The sequence below is a fragment of the Gopherus evgoodei genome, chromosome 2, assembly GCF_007399415.2.
Source record: "Gopherus evgoodei ecotype Sinaloan lineage chromosome 2, rGopEvg1_v1.p, whole genome shotgun sequence".
Classification (NCBI taxonomy): Eukaryota; Metazoa; Chordata; order Testudines; family Testudinidae; genus Gopherus; species Gopherus evgoodei.
Genome location: NC_044323.1, coordinates 221344532 through 221362312, shown reverse-complemented (window position 1 = coordinate 221362312; position 17781 = coordinate 221344532). Strand labels below are relative to the sequence as shown.

The window sequence follows — 17781 nt, the reverse complement described above, 5'->3', positions numbered from 1 at the left end:
CGCTTGGTACTGGAGTCTGGATTGGGGGTCACATAGTGAAGTACCAGAGGTGCTCTGCTCTGAGGTCACCAAGTAGGAGCACCTCAAGAGAGTGCCTTGACCTTGGACGAACCCCCAAGGGTTCCAGAAGAGCCATTGCATGGATACCGGCCCCCATGGACCCAATAGTCAAGCACTTGGTGGTACTCCTGTGCTTGGGAGCACAACGGAATAGGAGTGGCCAGGGAGCAGCATGGGCGGCTGCAATGACGGGAAGAGTAGGATCTCACTTCTGACTCTGATGAAGATGAAGAGTCCCTTCATGGGACCAGAGCTGTGCCTTGGTGCCGGTGATCAGTGCTGCAGATTAGCCTGTGATGAAGTTTCCATAGGGAGTTTTCCCCAGAGGGCAGTCGTGGTACTGGAGGATGGGTGGGGGAGGGTTCCCTGCCATTCAATGGTACAGCAGTGCCAAGTCTTGTTCCACCAGGGACACAGGAACCAGAAATGAAAGTAGATCCCTGGCTGCCACTAGTACCTCCGGAGTAGACGGCACTGTGAACTGACTGGCATGCTGTCTGCCTGAGGACAGTGTCTCAGATGCCAGAGTCAGGGGGTCAAGCATAGGTACTGGAGCCATCCATACTGGCTGTTGCAATGCCAGGGAAAAAATGCAGCCCTATGTGGGCATCGCTCTACCCTGGTCCTCGTGCCTGCTTGACTTCGGCACTGGGCATCAACTCTTCTCCCGACTGTTTCCTATGTTTCTTCTTGGGCACCGGAGATGGGACCAGTGCCATGACCAGTGGGGGGAAAGCTCTGCATCAAAGCTGAGGTACTTGGTCTCAAGTCCAAGCACAGCTCAGAAGCGAGTCTTAGGGCTGTGTCTGTACGAAGGACCTTCAATCTCGTTTCCTGGTTCTTTATAGTGTGAGGTTTGAAGTCCTTGCAGATTTGGCAGTGGTCCTTTCTCTGAGACTCTCCTAAGCCAGCATTTCTCAAACTGGGGTCCATCTGGCCCCGCTGATCAACTCCTCCTCCTTCTTCCCAGCACCTCCTAAACACTGAAGAGGTGCTGGAAGGGAGGGAGAGAAGGGGGACAGGGGCTCTTGGGGATGGAAAGAGGTGGGGAAAAGGAGGTGCAGAGGTGGAGTAAGGGCAGGGCCTGGGGCTGAGCATGGAGCTTGGGGGTCCACGGCAAAATTTTAAATAAAAAATGGGGGTCCTCGAGTTACTGAAGTTTGAGAACCGCTGCCGTAAGCACTTGAGACAGCTTGAGTGAGGGTTGCTCAATGGCATAGACTTGCTGCAGGAAGCACAGGACTTGAAGCCTGGTGACTGAGTCATGCCCTGGCAGCAGGAAGCAGATGAACCTTGCTAACTAAGCATGAATGAGTCCAACAATTACAAAAACTAAACGATCACAACTATAACAGGGTATATACACTGGAAAAGAAGAGAAAATGTCTACTGGGAGGTTTGCCTGAAGCAAAGAGTAGTTCCAGCAACTGTCACAGGTGATAAGAAGGAACTGAAGGGATGCAGGGTTGGCAGGGCCCTTTATACCAGTGCTATAAGCACACAGAGCCAGAGAGTGCTGGAGCTCACCCTATGGATACCACTAAGGGTAAAAATTCCAGCAACTGTGCATGAGCCATGCACACACCTACATTGGACTGGTCATATGCAAGCACTTAAGAAGAATACAGTACTAGACTACTGGGAACCATGAAACACTGTTAATCTACTTGGTTGCATCACTTCACCATGCTGTATCTAGAGGTTAGATTTTATCATGGATTCTCTTACTGTTAGGTACTTTTTAAAAAAGCATTTCAGGCTACTTATTGCTTACATCTAATCTGAATTGCATGTCTAGTTCTTTAATATCAGTTAATTTTAAAATCTGTAATTTCCTACCTTGCTGCTTATAGTGTTTACCAATCTGTTATGGCTCAGAGTGCTAGCTGATTAATATTTTGCAAGCCCTAGAGTACACAAGCACTTCCATTATACAAAGCCTTCCACCAAAGAACCTAAAAGCACTTCACAAGCTAGCGAATTAAGCCTCAAAAATACCTTTTGGCTGTTAAAATATCTATAAGGTTCGCCCTTTGAAAGGTTAAAGAAGGCTGCAAAAATAGCACAGAAACAAGACTGCATAGCTTAGCACACTGAAGATTGGTCTGAGAGCCAGGAATTAGAGTTCTAACCACAATTCTACCACTGACCAGTTGTCACGCAACCAGTGTCATAGTTTTCCTAACATCTGTATAAGATGAAAGTAGTACTTTCCCTTTTCACATGATTGATGAGGATTAATGTTTGAACAACACTAAGATACTGAATAAATGCTAAGTGTTATTAACGAGAAAATTTCAAATGAACAGAAAATATTATGGATGAAGAACTTCAGCTCTTTAGTGAGACATTTATGTTAGCACATTGTGATAACAAAACCAAGACAATGAAAAGGGAAAGTGGGTCATTGGTTAATGAAAGGAAGTAAATCCAGCTATCTTCCCAATAAGATGTATGTACTTTCGGTATGTCTACTTCCTGTCTACTCGAAATGGAGGCACTTACAATATAAAGCTCATCTCTCCCCAAAAAGATAGAACTCCATTAAAAGGGGAGTCCCGGGGGTCAGCCAGGGAGCGGGGGGAGGGTTGTATGGGTTGGGAGTTCTGGGGGTCCTGTCAGGGAGCAGTTGGATGGGGCGTGGGAGTCCCGGGGGTCTGTCTAGGGACGGGGGTGTGGATAAGGGTTAGGGCAGTCAGGGGAGAAGGAGCAGGGAGGCTTAGGTAGGGGGTGGGGTTCTGGGGGGCAGTTAGGGGTGGGGGTCCCAGGAAGGGGCAGTCCTGGGACAAGGAGCGGGGGGGGGGTTGGAGGTTCTGATGGGGGCATTTGGGGTGGGAATTGGGAGGGAGCGGATGGGGGCAGGGCAAGGGCAGGGCTCTCCCCTCTTTTTTGATTGTTGGAATATGGTAACCTTAGTGAGGAGGGAGCTGGGGAGCGCATGGGGGCTGGCACCCATATACATCCACTGCAGCCTGCAGGAGCCCCCGGGGGGGTGCCGGGCCGCCGCTGCTTCTTGCTAGCGGTGCCGCCGCCTTTGCAGAGCTGCTGCCCCCCTGCACCGCGCCGGCTGCTCCATGGCTGGGGCTCGCTGCTGCTGCAAGTGGGACACTCTGGCTCTCCTGTGCCTCCAGAACGCAGCTCCTCCCTGCCCAGCTGCTGCAGCGGCCCAAGCCCAGCAAAGCCAGTGAGTGGACTCGGAGCAGGGGCCACCGGGGCAGGGTGGGGAGGGCTCGTGGGGGCGGGGGGACTGTGCATCCTCCAGGGGAGTTCAGAGGGCAGGGAGGGGGGAACCTGGTCTGGGGAGCAGCCCCTGGGCATGGCTGGCCCCTGGGCAGGCTGGCCCCTGGGGTTTATAAAGGCTTGTTGAGATTTGCCCCTCAATGAACCGATGTGTGGGGGGCAGAAGGGGGACGCAAAGTAGAAGTTCCCCCTAAGGCGCAAAATATCCTTGCACCAGCCCTGCCCCAGGGCTGTGTGCACCCCAGGTTAAAAACCACTGCACTAAACTGATAAGATCTGCATTTTAATTTAATTTTAAATGAAACTTCTTAAACATTTTACAAAACTTGTTTACTTTACATACAACAATAGTTTATTGACTTATAGAGAGAGACCTTCTAAAAACATTAAAATGTATTACCGGCACGCAAAACCTTAAATTAGAGTGAATAAATGAAGACTCGGCACACCACGTCTGAAAGGTTGCTGACCCCTGGATTAGACAATTAAAGAGAATGAGTCAAATTTGAGCATAATATAAATGGGTGGTACTCCAATGGAAGCCAATTTGCAATCTTAACTAGTAGGCACTATCAGGGTCCTGCTGCAAAAAGTTTATAGGGGGTAAAATGATTTTTTCTGAGTAGTTTAGGAATCAAATTATAGCCATGCCACTTAAAGTTATATAATCTTTTGGAGGGGGATTTTTAAAGTCAAAGAGTACTTTAGGTACCCTGTTCCTATTGAAACATAAAAGGCACTTTGACTATCTACTCCTTTATCTTTGCTTTGCTTTATACCATCCTCTATTGTAATAAAAATTGTAGCCCACATGATAGTGGTTTAGTCACACTATTAGTTATGACAGAACAACTCTATGTAGGCTGAGCAGGTGATTATTATACACAGCATTTAACTTTTTACGCATGAAGACAACATTTAGAGTTAACATTAGTTGAGAAATTTGTCACATCCACCTTACCCCAGTGATCCCAACACTTGAGATTTTATTGCGAGTCTCATAATATTGGTGATTTTCTCAAGCCCCCAGCTCCTGGAATGATGTAATTACATGATAATCTAACCTTTCATTTAATAAAAACAAGCTGCTAACCCTCCTGCCTGCAGAGAACAGTGTGGACCCAAGTGGACCTTTAAAGATTCCAAACCCAAAAAGTCAAATAAAAAGATCCCAAAATGCATTTATATTTATTTCGATTTTTAAATTAGTCAAATCTCATGGTTTGAGGAGCCTGAATCATGATTTCTGAATGTGGAGACTGGCAACACTCAAGTGCTTAATATTCAGTTGTCTGATGCAATTAAATATTGCTCCCTCAACATTCATGCTATTCCCTGGGTATTCTCCATTCTTAGTATAGGCAAGCTTCAGTTGCACTGCGGTAATGTTATCTTCTTGCAAGGCAAAATTGGAAATGTTAAAGGCAACTACTATACTTTAGAAGATTCTCCATCTGACGTTCCCTCTACATGTCTTAAAGAATTCATGTAAGAAAGACGATGACTAAAGCAGGCTGTCAAACATTCTGTGGAGGGGACTGAACTCCATTTCTAATTATGGTCCTGTGGCAGGAGCACACATTTAGGACTATGTGCTTCCTTCATTCCACACCTGATCTCCCACAGATGTCAATGACAAATTTGCACAAAGGGAGGAACAGAAGATAGCCTATATACAGTAGCTAAATTTTTAGTTACATGTCAAGGTCTTTGTCACACTCATCAATATCACTTGGGGGGAAAATATGCTCACCTTTAGGACAACTGCTATTTCAGCCCTTTGTTTCTCTTCTTTCCCCATGTTTCTTTCATTTCTCTTCCTATTCCCTTTGTCCCTTCTTTCTTCCCTCTGCATATCCTTCCCTGCAGCAGCTCCAAAAATCACCCATCACTCCCCTTCCCTCTGCTAAAATGATCAACAATTAAATAGTTGATGATATTTTAAGTATCACCAGTATGTTTTGTACACTCGTACAGTTTTGGGCAACCTACGGCCCGTCAGAGTAATCCGCTGGCAGGCCGTGAGACAGTTTGTTTACATTGACCATCTGCAGGCACACCTTCCTGCAGCTCCTAGTGGCTGCGATTCACCATTCCTGTCCAATGGAAGCTGCGGGAAGCAGTGTGGGTTGCAGGGCTGTGCTGGCCGCTACTTCCCGCAGTTCCCATTGGCCAGGAATGGTGAACCATAGCCACTGGGCGCTACGGACAGCTATGCCTGCAGATGGTCAATGTAAACAAACAGTCATGTGGCCCGCCAGCGGATTACTCTGATGGGCTGCGTTCGGCCTGAGGGCCACAGGTTGCCCACCACTGCTCTAGTAAGATTAATGGGGTTAGTTTGGGGAAAATACTACCCCAGTCTTGTTTCAAGCTACCTGCAGACTGAGGAAGAAAGCATTGCATTGGATTAGACTCTGCTCACATTTGGAAGGTTCTTTAAGAAGTAGAAACTTTTTCTAAAATGAAAACTTGTTTCTGCAAAATCTGAGTGTGCCATATTGAGTCACAAATATTTCCAGTGAGCCAGCTCCAGCAAGCAGGTTGGGTTTCTTAAACTGCTGAATCACAGAAGCAGAGCAATCGAAGATTTCTCTACTCAGACTGCAAGAGCACTTAGTCATTGCTTGAAGTATCTTTAATACAGGAATACATTGTTGAAATGGACAAAATGCAATATACTATATACCAACCAGAATCTGGCATCCATCTACCAAAAGCCCATAAAATGATATAATCCTTACTTTATTGTCCATTTATTTTATGCATATTTTTGAATAGCAACAAAGTAATGAAATTCAATAGCCTGAAATGGGTCTTATTACTATGAATTTAGGTTGCTCTGTTGTAAAAAGCCCACCTTTTAAGTATTTTAAACACAAAAATATAGCAATGATATTATAATAATATATTTTGTTCATGGTGTTAGAAAATTATGTGCTGATTTTATTTAATGCAAGGTAACTAAAACCCATATATTTAATAGTTATGAGTTATAGTTAACATTGATAGCTTGGCCATCGGAATGGACTGTCATTAACTTTGAACAAAAACATACATATGTTGCATTTAAAAAAAATACTGTGGTGGTTTTTGTTTTTTGTTTTTTTTTAAACGAGTCAGTTGCATTGATAAACTCCTGTGGGATAGTTCCTGGTATTAGGACAGTGGGGAAAAAAAGTCACCCTGTGGTTCAGAACATTTTAAGACAAGACCATAAAAGGATATTTAGGTTGTTCAATTACTAAATAAGGGAGGGAAAGGATACTGGTTAGCATGAAGCTATAAACAAACATTCCATTCAAGTTAACTTTGTCATTTAGGTTCAAAATTTAGATCCAAACTACAGCTCTCTTCTCATGTTAAATCAAAATTGACCATAAAATAATTGTGTCTTCATGCAGTTGTGACTGTCATAGGATGTTACCCTGCACTGACTTTTGGGAGACCTAATCAATCAGTTTCCAGAGGATGTAAATGCTGTGAAAGTGAAGCATTCAGCCAAAGGATTAAAGTGACTTGTTTTAGTGACACCCTCTGGCTAATAATGAAGATGCAAAAGAAGTAGAGGAACTTTTTTCCCCTGCCTGGAAGGAAAGACTGTGTTCCTCTACTTTTCCTGCTTTCAAGTAACTATGCATAACTTTTCTACATGCAAGCAGCAGAGCAAATAATGAAAGCCTCTTATCAAATAAATTTAGAAAGTTTTAGCTTTAGTGAAGGAAAGAAAACTTGCCAGGAGATTGAAATTTCATTGTGTTCCTTTCCTGAACAAATTCTTTTTTCTAATCCATACTGAGATGCTTTTGGCGGCCTGTACTGCTAGCCAGAAAATACTGAATAACTTCAAGTTAACATGTACTCTAAAGCACCATAGAAACAGCAATGTTTTTTGTTGTTAGGATGCATTCTAAATCTATTCTTTTAAAATTCCTTGTTTAATGCATTGTATGTTTAACTGCCAATGAAAACTTTTTCTACATATCCTGGGGGAGTATTCTAAATGAAAGTTGTAAAACTGCCTGGATAGTTGAACTTCCTTCCCTATATTGCTATCCCTAAAACTTTAACAATTAAACAAAAAACCCACAAACCATCACTGAAATGTCAAAGGAAGCATGAAAGTGCATCAAAATTCCATTGCATATTGATATGTGAAACCTGGATTTGGTCCATGCTCAGCTACAGTGCAGCTACCTTTATAGCAATATGATGAACCTCTGGTATTAAAAAGCTGGCAGCTGGGACTTTATTTTGATATTCAGTGTGCTACAAAGTTCCAGGGATTTTGGGAGGAAAGACTACTAAGTAGGCAGAGACCAGAGGGAATACTCTGGAAAGCTGCCGGTTGGTTGAGGGTGGGACTATTCACTCCAGGAAATCTGTATGTCCAAGATAAGTTTTACTAGGCAATGTGTAGTCACAAGCAGACTTTCGTAAAGTAGACTATATATCCCGGTTGCCTCTACACTAGTAGTTTTCTTCAGATTTCCTACTGTTTCACAACCACCTACGGGAATACTAGTATAATCCGATTGATTGCAGCTGTGAGTGTTTTAACAGTGTCATCCAGACATGTTTTGAGCAGGGTTAGAAAATACATGATTAAAATGCTATGGTCACTCTACATAGGCACTTCCAGTAGTGCAGCCCTGCCACTGTTAAACAAGATGCAGGTGGAGGAAATCCATTAGAATTTCTACAGCTTTGAGTTTCTCAGCTTCTTCATGGGGCCCAGATCCTTTGTTTCATCTTTGACTCATTTCAGGCCTCTTTCAGCTTCTTTTGTGCTATAGCAATTATCCACTGGTCTTAATATGAAAACTCCCAGCTTAAATATACTGCATGTGTCTTCTGGTTCCTCAAATTCTCTCAGCTCTCACCACTTCATTCTCATAGCTTTTAAAGTCTGCAGTTATCCCCTTGCAGCTCTCCCTATCATGGTTTCAGTCTTCTTTTTATAGAAGAATCGGGCTGGAAGGGACCTCAAAGAGTTATCTAGTCCAACCCCCTGCTCAAAGCAGGACCAGTCCCCAGACAGATTTTTACTCCAGTTCTCTAAATGGCCCCCTCAAGGACTGAACTCTCAATCCTAGGTTTAGCAGATCAATGCTCAAACCACTGAGCTATCCCTCCCCCCTTGCTCCCTCTCCCCAGCCCCCTGTTAAACAAGGCTCAGCGCCAATTCTTCATTTACTAGGAAGTGTTTTAATCCTAACCTATCAACATATCCCAATTCTCTGCAGCATTCAGGTCTCTATTGATTCGAAAAAACCATTGACTGTGCATTTGTAGCACCTTTTATTTTAATTTTTAACAAATATGTCTGAGCTGTTTCAAGATATTCAAAACCCTTAGTCAACAGCTGAACCATCTCCCTAGTTCCCTTGTGAAACAAGCCTTAATATTGTTTAGAGAGTACAGGAAAAACATGGCTCATCTTTGCTAAAATATACAACATAAATAAAATATTCTAGCAAGTGAAACATGCCCTATGGCCTCATCAAAGTCAGACTTTATAAATGGTAACATTGACAGACTTTCAACCATTGGCAGGTGGGTTCTAAACTAAAAGTTTCTGAACAGGGATATGTCATTTTATGTATATATTAAGTGCATAACTACATAAAATATAATGTGTTACAAGATATGCCATACAGTGAACTTTACTCTCTGTACCTTGCCAAGAGAGACTGCATGTGTGCATATACTTTTGACAGCACCACACCACATGCTAGAAGGTGTTCTTATTTTTATTTTACTTAAAAAAAAAACTATAATAGTGTAGGTATATAATAGTCTTCCTTTTGGGGAAAGTTTAGAATTCAGGATGTGCAACAAGACAGACACTTGGCAACCATGATACAAAAAGACAGTTAATAAGTCACAATGTTTCTTTTATCAACAGCAGCTTGTGTGTTTATCATTTTAAAGATTTTCAAAACATTGCCATCTTGTGGACCTACCTCTAATTGTATCATTGTTCTCTGCTGTTCCTACAGGTGAGTCAAATAATGACTGCAAATTGCAAACATGACAAATTGAGGGCTGGATAGATTAACCTAGTGTCCAATACACAAATAACTGAAAATTTACAAAGAGTTGTTCCTTATTGGATATGCATTATTAACCATGTACAGTAACATTTGGTCTAGCTCTCTTTTCCTCCATTTAAAATTGGGAAGGCTGCCTTATTTAATTGGTAGAGCTGATAACTCAATGAAGTAAAAGGAGCATCGAAGAGAGAGCATCAGACAGTTTTCCACCAGAGTTCCTGAAGCAGGAGAGAAGGAGAGACAAGGAATAGGAGAGAGAGAGAGAAAGATTCCTCTCCCACCTTTGGCTTCCCTCTTTATTAACCCCCTGCCCTTATTCCCTACACATTTGCAATATTTTTTCTGGAAGCAATTTTCATTGGTGCTGCTAGCTGTGAATATGTTACCATTAATTTGTATTGCATGGATACTACCATTTAAAAAAGGCAACTTATTCTGACTTGTACCTATATATTCTTGCATGCTGGATCTTGCTGCAAAGGAATCTCAGTAACTACTGTATACTGAATGTCACCCAACTGTTGCTTTGATTTTGTTTATATTTTTAAAGAGCAAGTCAACCTTGAAGTCAATACCTCATTACTTTTAACGTCAGTCACAACATACTGTACATTTTATCACACCACAGAGAGAAATAAAACACTTACTTTGAGCATCCAAGCACTTTCCCTGGTTGCCGGAAAGAAGTATTCCTTGCAGCAATTTGGAACTAGAAGGAAAACATGACAACAATTAGCTCAGCAAGGAAATAGGAAAAAATAATGAATAGTCTTTGTCTATATGGGATGTGCAGCAATGCAACAACCATGTCTGTTCTAAAAATGAAACAAGAGGAGAAACCCTTCCTCACAATACCCTAATTCAGCTGAGTTCACACAATAGCACAGTGTCTGGTATAACTGCACAACAGTCATATGTGCCTCCTAGATGATAGGAAATCTGTTAGGTCTCCTGCACTGCCACATTCAGAGTTTATTCAGAGTTGCACGTCATATTTCTGCCCCCTTGATTTTGCCAGTCTTTTCTGAGCAAGAACATAATCACAGTAAATTTATGAGCATTCCACCAAACTGATCTTCCTGGCTATGACCCACTTTAAAAAAAAATAAAAAAATCTACTACTGAGAAGCAGGGCCAGCTCCAGGCACCAGCATTCCAAGCAGGTGCTTGGGGTAGCAATCTGCAAGGGGCGGCAGTCTGTGTGTTTTTGCCCCCAAGCAGCATGCCGAATTGCCGCCGCGGACGGCGGGGACAGTCCACGTGCTGTTAGGGCAGCATGCGCATTTCCGCAGCGGTGGCAATTCGGCAGCAGCTTCTGTCTTCAGCTGGAAGACAGAAGCTGCGCCGCCATGGACAGCTGAACATAGAAGCTGCCGCCGCATTGCTGCCGCCGCGGAAATGCGCATGCCGCCCTAATGGCACACGGACTGCCCCCACCATCCGTGGTGGCAATTTGGCACGCTGCTTGGGGTGGCAAAAACAGTAGAGTCGGCTCTGTTGAAAAACATGTGTAATGCAGACAGGTAAAGGTATATTCTTGCTAATACTACATTACAATGCAGTGGCTTCCCTTAAAAGCTTTCCAGTTTTACCTTATGCAGCTACATATCATTACCTCAGCTTATGTAAATATTTACTATAATACGCTTCCCTATACACAAAGAAGGCAATATCTATGCTATACTGAAAATACTGATATAACATTATTTAATTACCTAAGGCAACTGAGCATCTTTTGAAGGGGACCATTGTATGATTAAATTTTTTCATGTAATCCAAGAACACCTTACAAAAACAGTTAAGTTGCACTCTTATGACTCAAAGTGGACTTTAAAAATTATATCATTTTCTCTTCATAAAGTAAAAGCATGAGCATTGCCTGTTTAATGGCATTCGCTGTTGAACACTACCAGCATGCTAACCATTATAAATGAAGAGTGCATTCTATAAAGATTTTTTTGTAATTGTATAAATCAACAATCCCAAATTTTCTGCTCTCTGGACTGCAGACTTTCACTAAGTAGTCGAGTGCAGGTATTTTATGAGATGGGGACCTGTTTTGTAAATCATTTGCCTATTAAGGATCCTACCTATATTAACTCCTTCTACTCTGGTAAGCATGTGGGGGAGACTAACAAATGATTAGAGGGTGGAGAGGAAGCAGGGACATAATTAAGAAGAAGGGAAAGCAAGAGAACTCGCAACAGGAGATGGATGCTTTTCTATCTAGTTCAAGTTTCATTTTGTTAATTTAAGAATTTCAGAAAAGCATCTGCAATGAAAAGGGCCGGCTTTAGGAAGCGTGGGGCCCAATTCAAACAGTTTTGACGGGGCCCTGACAGGGGTGACTTAAAAAAACCAACCCCCCCCAAACCCCAAAACATGTGGGGCTTGTACTCACCGGGCGGTGCTCCGAGTCTTCGGCGGCACTTCGGCAGCGGGTCCTTCACTCACTCCAGGTCTTCGGTGGCACTGAAGGACCCGCTGCCAAAGTGCTGCTGAAGACCCAGAGCAAGCGAAGTACCCGCCATCGAAGTGCCGCCGAAGACCCGGAGCGCCGCCGGGTGAGTAAAAATTAAAAAGGCACCTCTATCCAGGGAAGGCATTCTCACTGGGCACGGCGCCCTCTTAGGCGCAGGGCCCAATTTGGGGGAACTGGCGGAATAGGCCTAAAGCCGGCCCTGGCAATGAACCAAGCATGTAAGAAAAATGGTCAGGTTAGAAACTCTTGAAGGCAGGAACTGTCTTATTTAACATTTTGTAAAGTACTGCATACACATATTGGGCTTTAACTTACTGCATTTTCAAAGTACTCCTGAAAAAAAATCCAATAATTTTTTCCAAAAAAATGTGAAAAAAGGAATAGAACAAAGGGATAAGAAAGCAGGATAGACAAAAGGAGGAAAGTCAAGAAAAGGAAACAGAAGAGAGGCAGAGAACACAATATACTGTACCTCGTGGTTCTATATCCCCTACATTTCACTGCATTGCTGTGTTCCACAGCTGTTCATTACGGGGCTGAGAGGTGAGGTTATGCAGAATGCTGTTAACCAAAGCTGGGTGAATAATGGACTTTTTGGTTTGGTAGCATTAAAAAAAAAATAATGTTTAATGCTGCATTGAACCAAAACCAACATTTTCCAAATTTTTTAGCCAATTGAAGAGTCAGAAAACACAAAGGGGCCAAACAGAATACTTTTTTTGACTAAACTCAAAATTGTGTTTCAATTTTGGGCATTTTAATAAAAGCAAAGGACCACAAGAGCTTGTCTATATGAACGGTTAGTGCACTGAAGCTGGATGTAAGTTTACCTCACACTAGCCTGCTGCGCACTAACTGTCCATATGGACCCTGTTGCCATGCGCTATAAGATCACTAGTGTGCTTTGATCTATTCCCATTTCAAAGCAGAGTAGATTAAAATGCACTAGGGAACTTTTAGTGTGGACTGTTCATGTGCATCAGGCTAATGTGAGGCAAATATACACCCTAACTGTTCATATAGACAAGCCTTAGATTCACAAAACAGAAGGGAAGGTGCCTCTCTCTTCTGGTGAAGCAATTCCACGTTGCATCAATAGTTACTCATTGGAGCAGGGATTTAAACTTGGGTCTCCCAGATGAGTGCCCTATCACTAGGCTATAGGGTCATGTCGCACGCTTTCCTGGCCCAATGACTATTCATTGTCATCATGAATGACTAAATTATTCAAGAATTCATTACCATTCATAAAGTCAACCAAAACTGCATTTTTCAGAAAAATAAGCTATTTGCCAAAAAATTTCCCCTAGTTCTACTGTTGATGCAATTTGAATCAGGAGGCATCTTTTACATTTCAGCATGTATTTTAAGAATTTAATGACTTAGGAATAGGTATTTTCTTTTGAGTTTCAATCCCTGTGTTCTGCGTCTGTGCCTCAAGGGATTGGACACTTCCCATCCTATTAAGCAGATTTTTTTCCCCCCCAAGCACTGGGAATTTAATGCTACATGATGCAATTCTTACAACAAATTGTAATGTGAAAAAGACAGAAGCTCTGCATGCTAGAAAGTTTCCTCTCCTGGCTTTGAATGTCTTCATCACTTTTTGCAAAAAGAAACAGGATATAAATACAATTTTTAGAAATTGGAAGGGAATTTTAAAGGGGCCAAAAGTGTCGGACAGTCATTTTTTGCACAATGAATGAATAACTACCCCAGCCACAACAGGTTGCAGAAATGGATAAATTCAGGGTATGTCTCACTTCAACAAAGAGATGTGATTGTGGCATGTGTAGATATACCTGAATAAGTTGTGATCTTCAGTAGAACCTCAGAGTTACAGAGGTGGCTCCATGTTTTTTGCCACCCCAAGCACAGAAGTCAGCAGCCTTTGGTGGTGTTTCTGCTGGTGATCTACCGGTCCTGCGCCTTCGGCATACCCACCACCAAATTGCTGCCGAAGCCATGGGACCGGCGGACCTCTCACAGAAATGCCACCGAAGGCTGCCTGACTGCCCCCCTCATGATGACCAGCATGCCGCCCCCCCATCCCTGGCTTGCCACCCCAGGCATGTGCTTGCTGCGCTGGTGCCTGGAGCCATCCCTGGTTACAAACTGACCGGTAAACTACACACCTCATTTGGAACCAGAAGTATACAAGCAGCAACAGCAGAGCCAAAAATACAAATACAATACTATGTTAAATGGAAACTACTAAAAAAAAATAAAGGGAAAGTTTTAAAAAAAGATTTGACAAGGTCAGAAAACTGTTCCTGTGCTTGTTTCATTTAATTAAGATGATTAAAAGCAGAATTTTTGTTCTGCATAGTGAAGTTTCAAAGCTGTATTTAGTCAGTGTTCAGTTGTAAACTTTTGAAAGAACAAACATAACATTTTGTTCAGAGTTACAAACATTTCAGAGTTCTGAATAACCTCCATTCCTGAGGTGTTCATAACTCTGAGGTTCTACGTAATTAGCTAGCTAAAGTAACGACAGCAGCGAAGCTGCAGCAGCATGTGCAGCTGCACTGGCTACACCTGCTTGCCAAGGTACCCTGGTTACATACTTGGGCCGCCACCACCTGTCTTGACGTGGCTTCACTGCTATTGTTACTGAAGGTGTCTTTGATGAAAGCTAGCATGAGTATGTCTATATGTGCTGCAATCATACTTTCGACAGTAGTGTGGACATACCCTGGGTCATAGCCATGAAGTGTGAACTAGCAAACATACTGCTGCATGGGATCATTTTGCTGGCTACAAGATAAACTGGTGAAGATTAATTGGACTATCTCAAAACTACAAATATTATGGGAGCAGGGTTCTGCACAGGTAGAATAGCACTAGCAATTGTAGGAATGGAGCTGAATTCAGTGTTTCCTTCAATTCCAAAAAGCCCACAAAGGTATCCTTGTTGACTCAGATGAATTCACAGGAGAGACAGAGAGTACACATCTGAATATTCCAACAAGCATGTGGCAGATTTTTCATGCCTCTTTCTACCTTAGTAATTTAAAACACATTTTTGATTTGAATCTTTTGATTCTTTTCCCAAGCCTTGATTTCACATTGAGCATTGGCATGAATAAAGGCTATAGGCTGCGAAAAAGTTTTCCTCTCCTTGTTTACAAAGCCACCAATAAATCTTCTGAGTGATCAAAAAGAAAAGTGTTACACTCTTAAATTCAGTCTTGTCCTGCTGAATGACTTAATAGGCATAGAAGGAGGACAAACAGGCACTGTTCCTCACAAGTGGCTAGGGTACGCTCACAGCCCTTACCTCTAAGAAGCATCAGATTTCATCCTCACAGAGCAGCCAGCCAGCTCTAACCCTTGGAATAGAATTCCTTTTTGCTGAGCTCCTCCAAGATGGAGATGCATATAGAGATGATACATGGATCCAGGACCTTGGCAATTATGAATGAAGATCCCATCTGCACTCTCATGAAGGCCTAATTCCCTTCCAATGCCTTATAAGCTTCCTATCGCTTTCTGTAAAGGCTTAATGACACCATAAATATCTTCTAGCTGGGAGGGTGCCATAGATCTGGCTTCAGAGTCAGTTAATGTAATTTCTGTTACTACTAGTATGACAAGTATTGCCAGCCAATACACTAAGTATCTATGTAAATAGTAGACTTAATAGTAATTGGATAAATGAGATTTACAAAGTGTGTCCATTTTGCCTTATTGTTAATTTCTAATTTGGTAGCACAGGCTGCTACACTTTCTGCAACTGTTATTTCTTCCAGAGGTTTCTTCTCTTTGCCACTTTAGCATGCAATGCTACTTTTTGATCATGAGAACAAGTCTCTCCTTTCTTTTTCTTTGGTACAGAGAAGTAGAAAATGTCCGCATTTCAGTTTCTCCTGTCACAGTGATTAAAGTCTTTCCTACCTGCATCTTCAATGTGTCTGATATCTGCTGGCTTCTACATCTTGCGTGTGATCACTGGATGAGTATGTTAAGCATCTGTCTGTAAGTCTGCTAGTCTGGTACTCCTGCACAGAGGTTATACCAACGGAACATGTTTTGATCTGTTTTTACCAGTAGGCTGTCTGCTATTTTTAGAGTTGGGTCTTGTAGTGGAGTAGTCACCCCGCTCCTGCCTGAAGGAGATAAAGTAGCCCTGGAGAGGGCTGCAGCAGAGAAAGCTAGGCTGATGGGGAAAAGCAGCCACAGCTGTGGTTAGCTTAATCAGGGTCCAGCTGTTCCTTATAAGAGGGCTGTGGGCCAGAAGAAAAACAGACTCTCTCTCTAGCTTTGTGAGAGAGAAGGACTTGGCTGCCTGGGAAGCTGAGGACGGTACCTAGGGTGGAGCAGTGCTGGGGAAGGGCAGAGGGAGCTGGGGAGCTCCAGCCTAGCTAAGCCCCAGGCTGCAGGCCGAGTTAAGGGCTCACAAAAGGGTACTAGAGCTGCAGAGGGGCAGCCCAGAAATAGGCAGATGATGAGTGGTTTACAAACTGCAGTCTGCCCCAGGGAGCAGGGGTTAGATGATGACTGGCAGTAGCCACTGAGGCAAGGTGGGGATAGGGGATTCCCCTGAAAGGGGAGACCCACATTGAGGGGGTACTGTGGTGGGCAGAACCCCTGGGCAAAGGGCCCTGGGGTCCAGGAGGGACACAGGGCCAGTGGCAAGCGAGACACTGGCCTGCAGAGGGCACTCTGGGCTGGAAAGAGTTAATTCCCTGGATGACCAGCAGGAGGTGCTGCACTGGAGAGTCATTGCACCGCCACAGGTCTAATAATCTGAGTATGAATGAAGTTGATCAGATTTCTGGGTCATGCATTAGTGCTGCTTACCAACTTCATGTATTAGTTCAGAACCCAAGCGCCTGTCATCACACCATGCTGGTGTTCCATGAGTTGAACAATGAGGCAAAAAGAGTGGGATCTGAACCCACATTTTCCATTGAGGAGTGCACTGAGCTACTACCTTGAGGCTGAACTGAAGTTATATTTTAAACTCAAAATCAAAATTTACTAGATTTAATCACTCCATATTAGACGGTTAGATGTGTTATAATTTGGAAAAAGTAACCATGACCATTGCACAGGACAGGACCTGGAGATTAGTGACAAGGTGGGTTAAGGGCATGAGGCACATCAGTAACTAGGAAATAACCTGCACTTTTATTAGAGGATGGCTGGCAGTAACTGCTATATCTAAGGATACTATTTCCATTATGCACCCCTTTGCACATACTCAGCCTTACAGTACAGCTTTGCTGCTGAAATTTTTCAAGCTCTCTCTGTGCCATAAGTAGCTTTTTTTTTTTTTTTTTTTTTTTAAAAAAATGAGTATAAGCAAAATTCTGTAGGTTTTTAGTTTGGCAGAGGTAAAAAAAAAAACACAGTCTTTCCCATTTAAGAAATTCTACCGACACTCTAAGTCACAACTATTGCAAAAACTACTACAGTTAGAAACTTAACATGAGGAGAGACCAATTAGAATTAGCAATTAATGGCTTTGACGTTACCAAAGTTATATCCTTCAGAAATCAGTTACTGAATATTGAATGATGGAAAATTTTGTTCAAAGATGTGCTGTATTCTTGGAGATGCACACTATCTGCTGTGAATTAATTTACAATGCAACTTTCAAAATAATTTTGATAGATTTAATGTTCCTATCTTTAGAATTACTAGCCTTATTGAAGCAAATCAGTTTGGTAGACATAAAGGCAGTTATTTAAGTATTTGTAAGCAATTCCTTGAGTCACCTTAACTCATACACTTCCAAATATATCATAACATGCATAGACTAGGAACATGCATAGGTTTAGTTTGTAATTTTAAGATACTAGGCCAATTTTTCACCAATGGTTGCATATTAAAATTACAAGTATGTAGTTTACTGGTAACAATGAAAAGCACTAATTGGCTTTGGCTGTCTGGTGTGTTATGGAACTGGGGACTTGTTTCATTAACTAATTTTTTAAA

General features: G+C 42.6%; 1 protein-coding gene across 4 annotated transcripts in view; it reads right to left on the bottom strand.

The window, feature by feature from the left end:
* The window catches only part of MAPRE2 (microtubule associated protein RP/EB family member 2), a 162233-nt gene that overhangs the window by 117477 nt on the left and 26975 nt on the right, over positions 1–17781 (bottom strand). For 3 of the 4 annotated variants that reach the window (XM_030553053.1, XM_030553050.1, XM_030553051.1), the window contains one exon: positions 10004–10065. Coding sequence is in view for 1 of the 4 variants with exons in the window: in XM_030553049.1 (XP_030408909.1) it covers positions 10004–10065; positions 15736–15741 (68 nt within the window). In the remaining 3 variants the exon portion in view is untranslated. Of the gene's footprint in view, positions 1–10003; positions 10066–15735; positions 15844–17781 lie in introns of those variants that run through there. The other variant, XM_030553049.1, reaches the window with a different exon arrangement.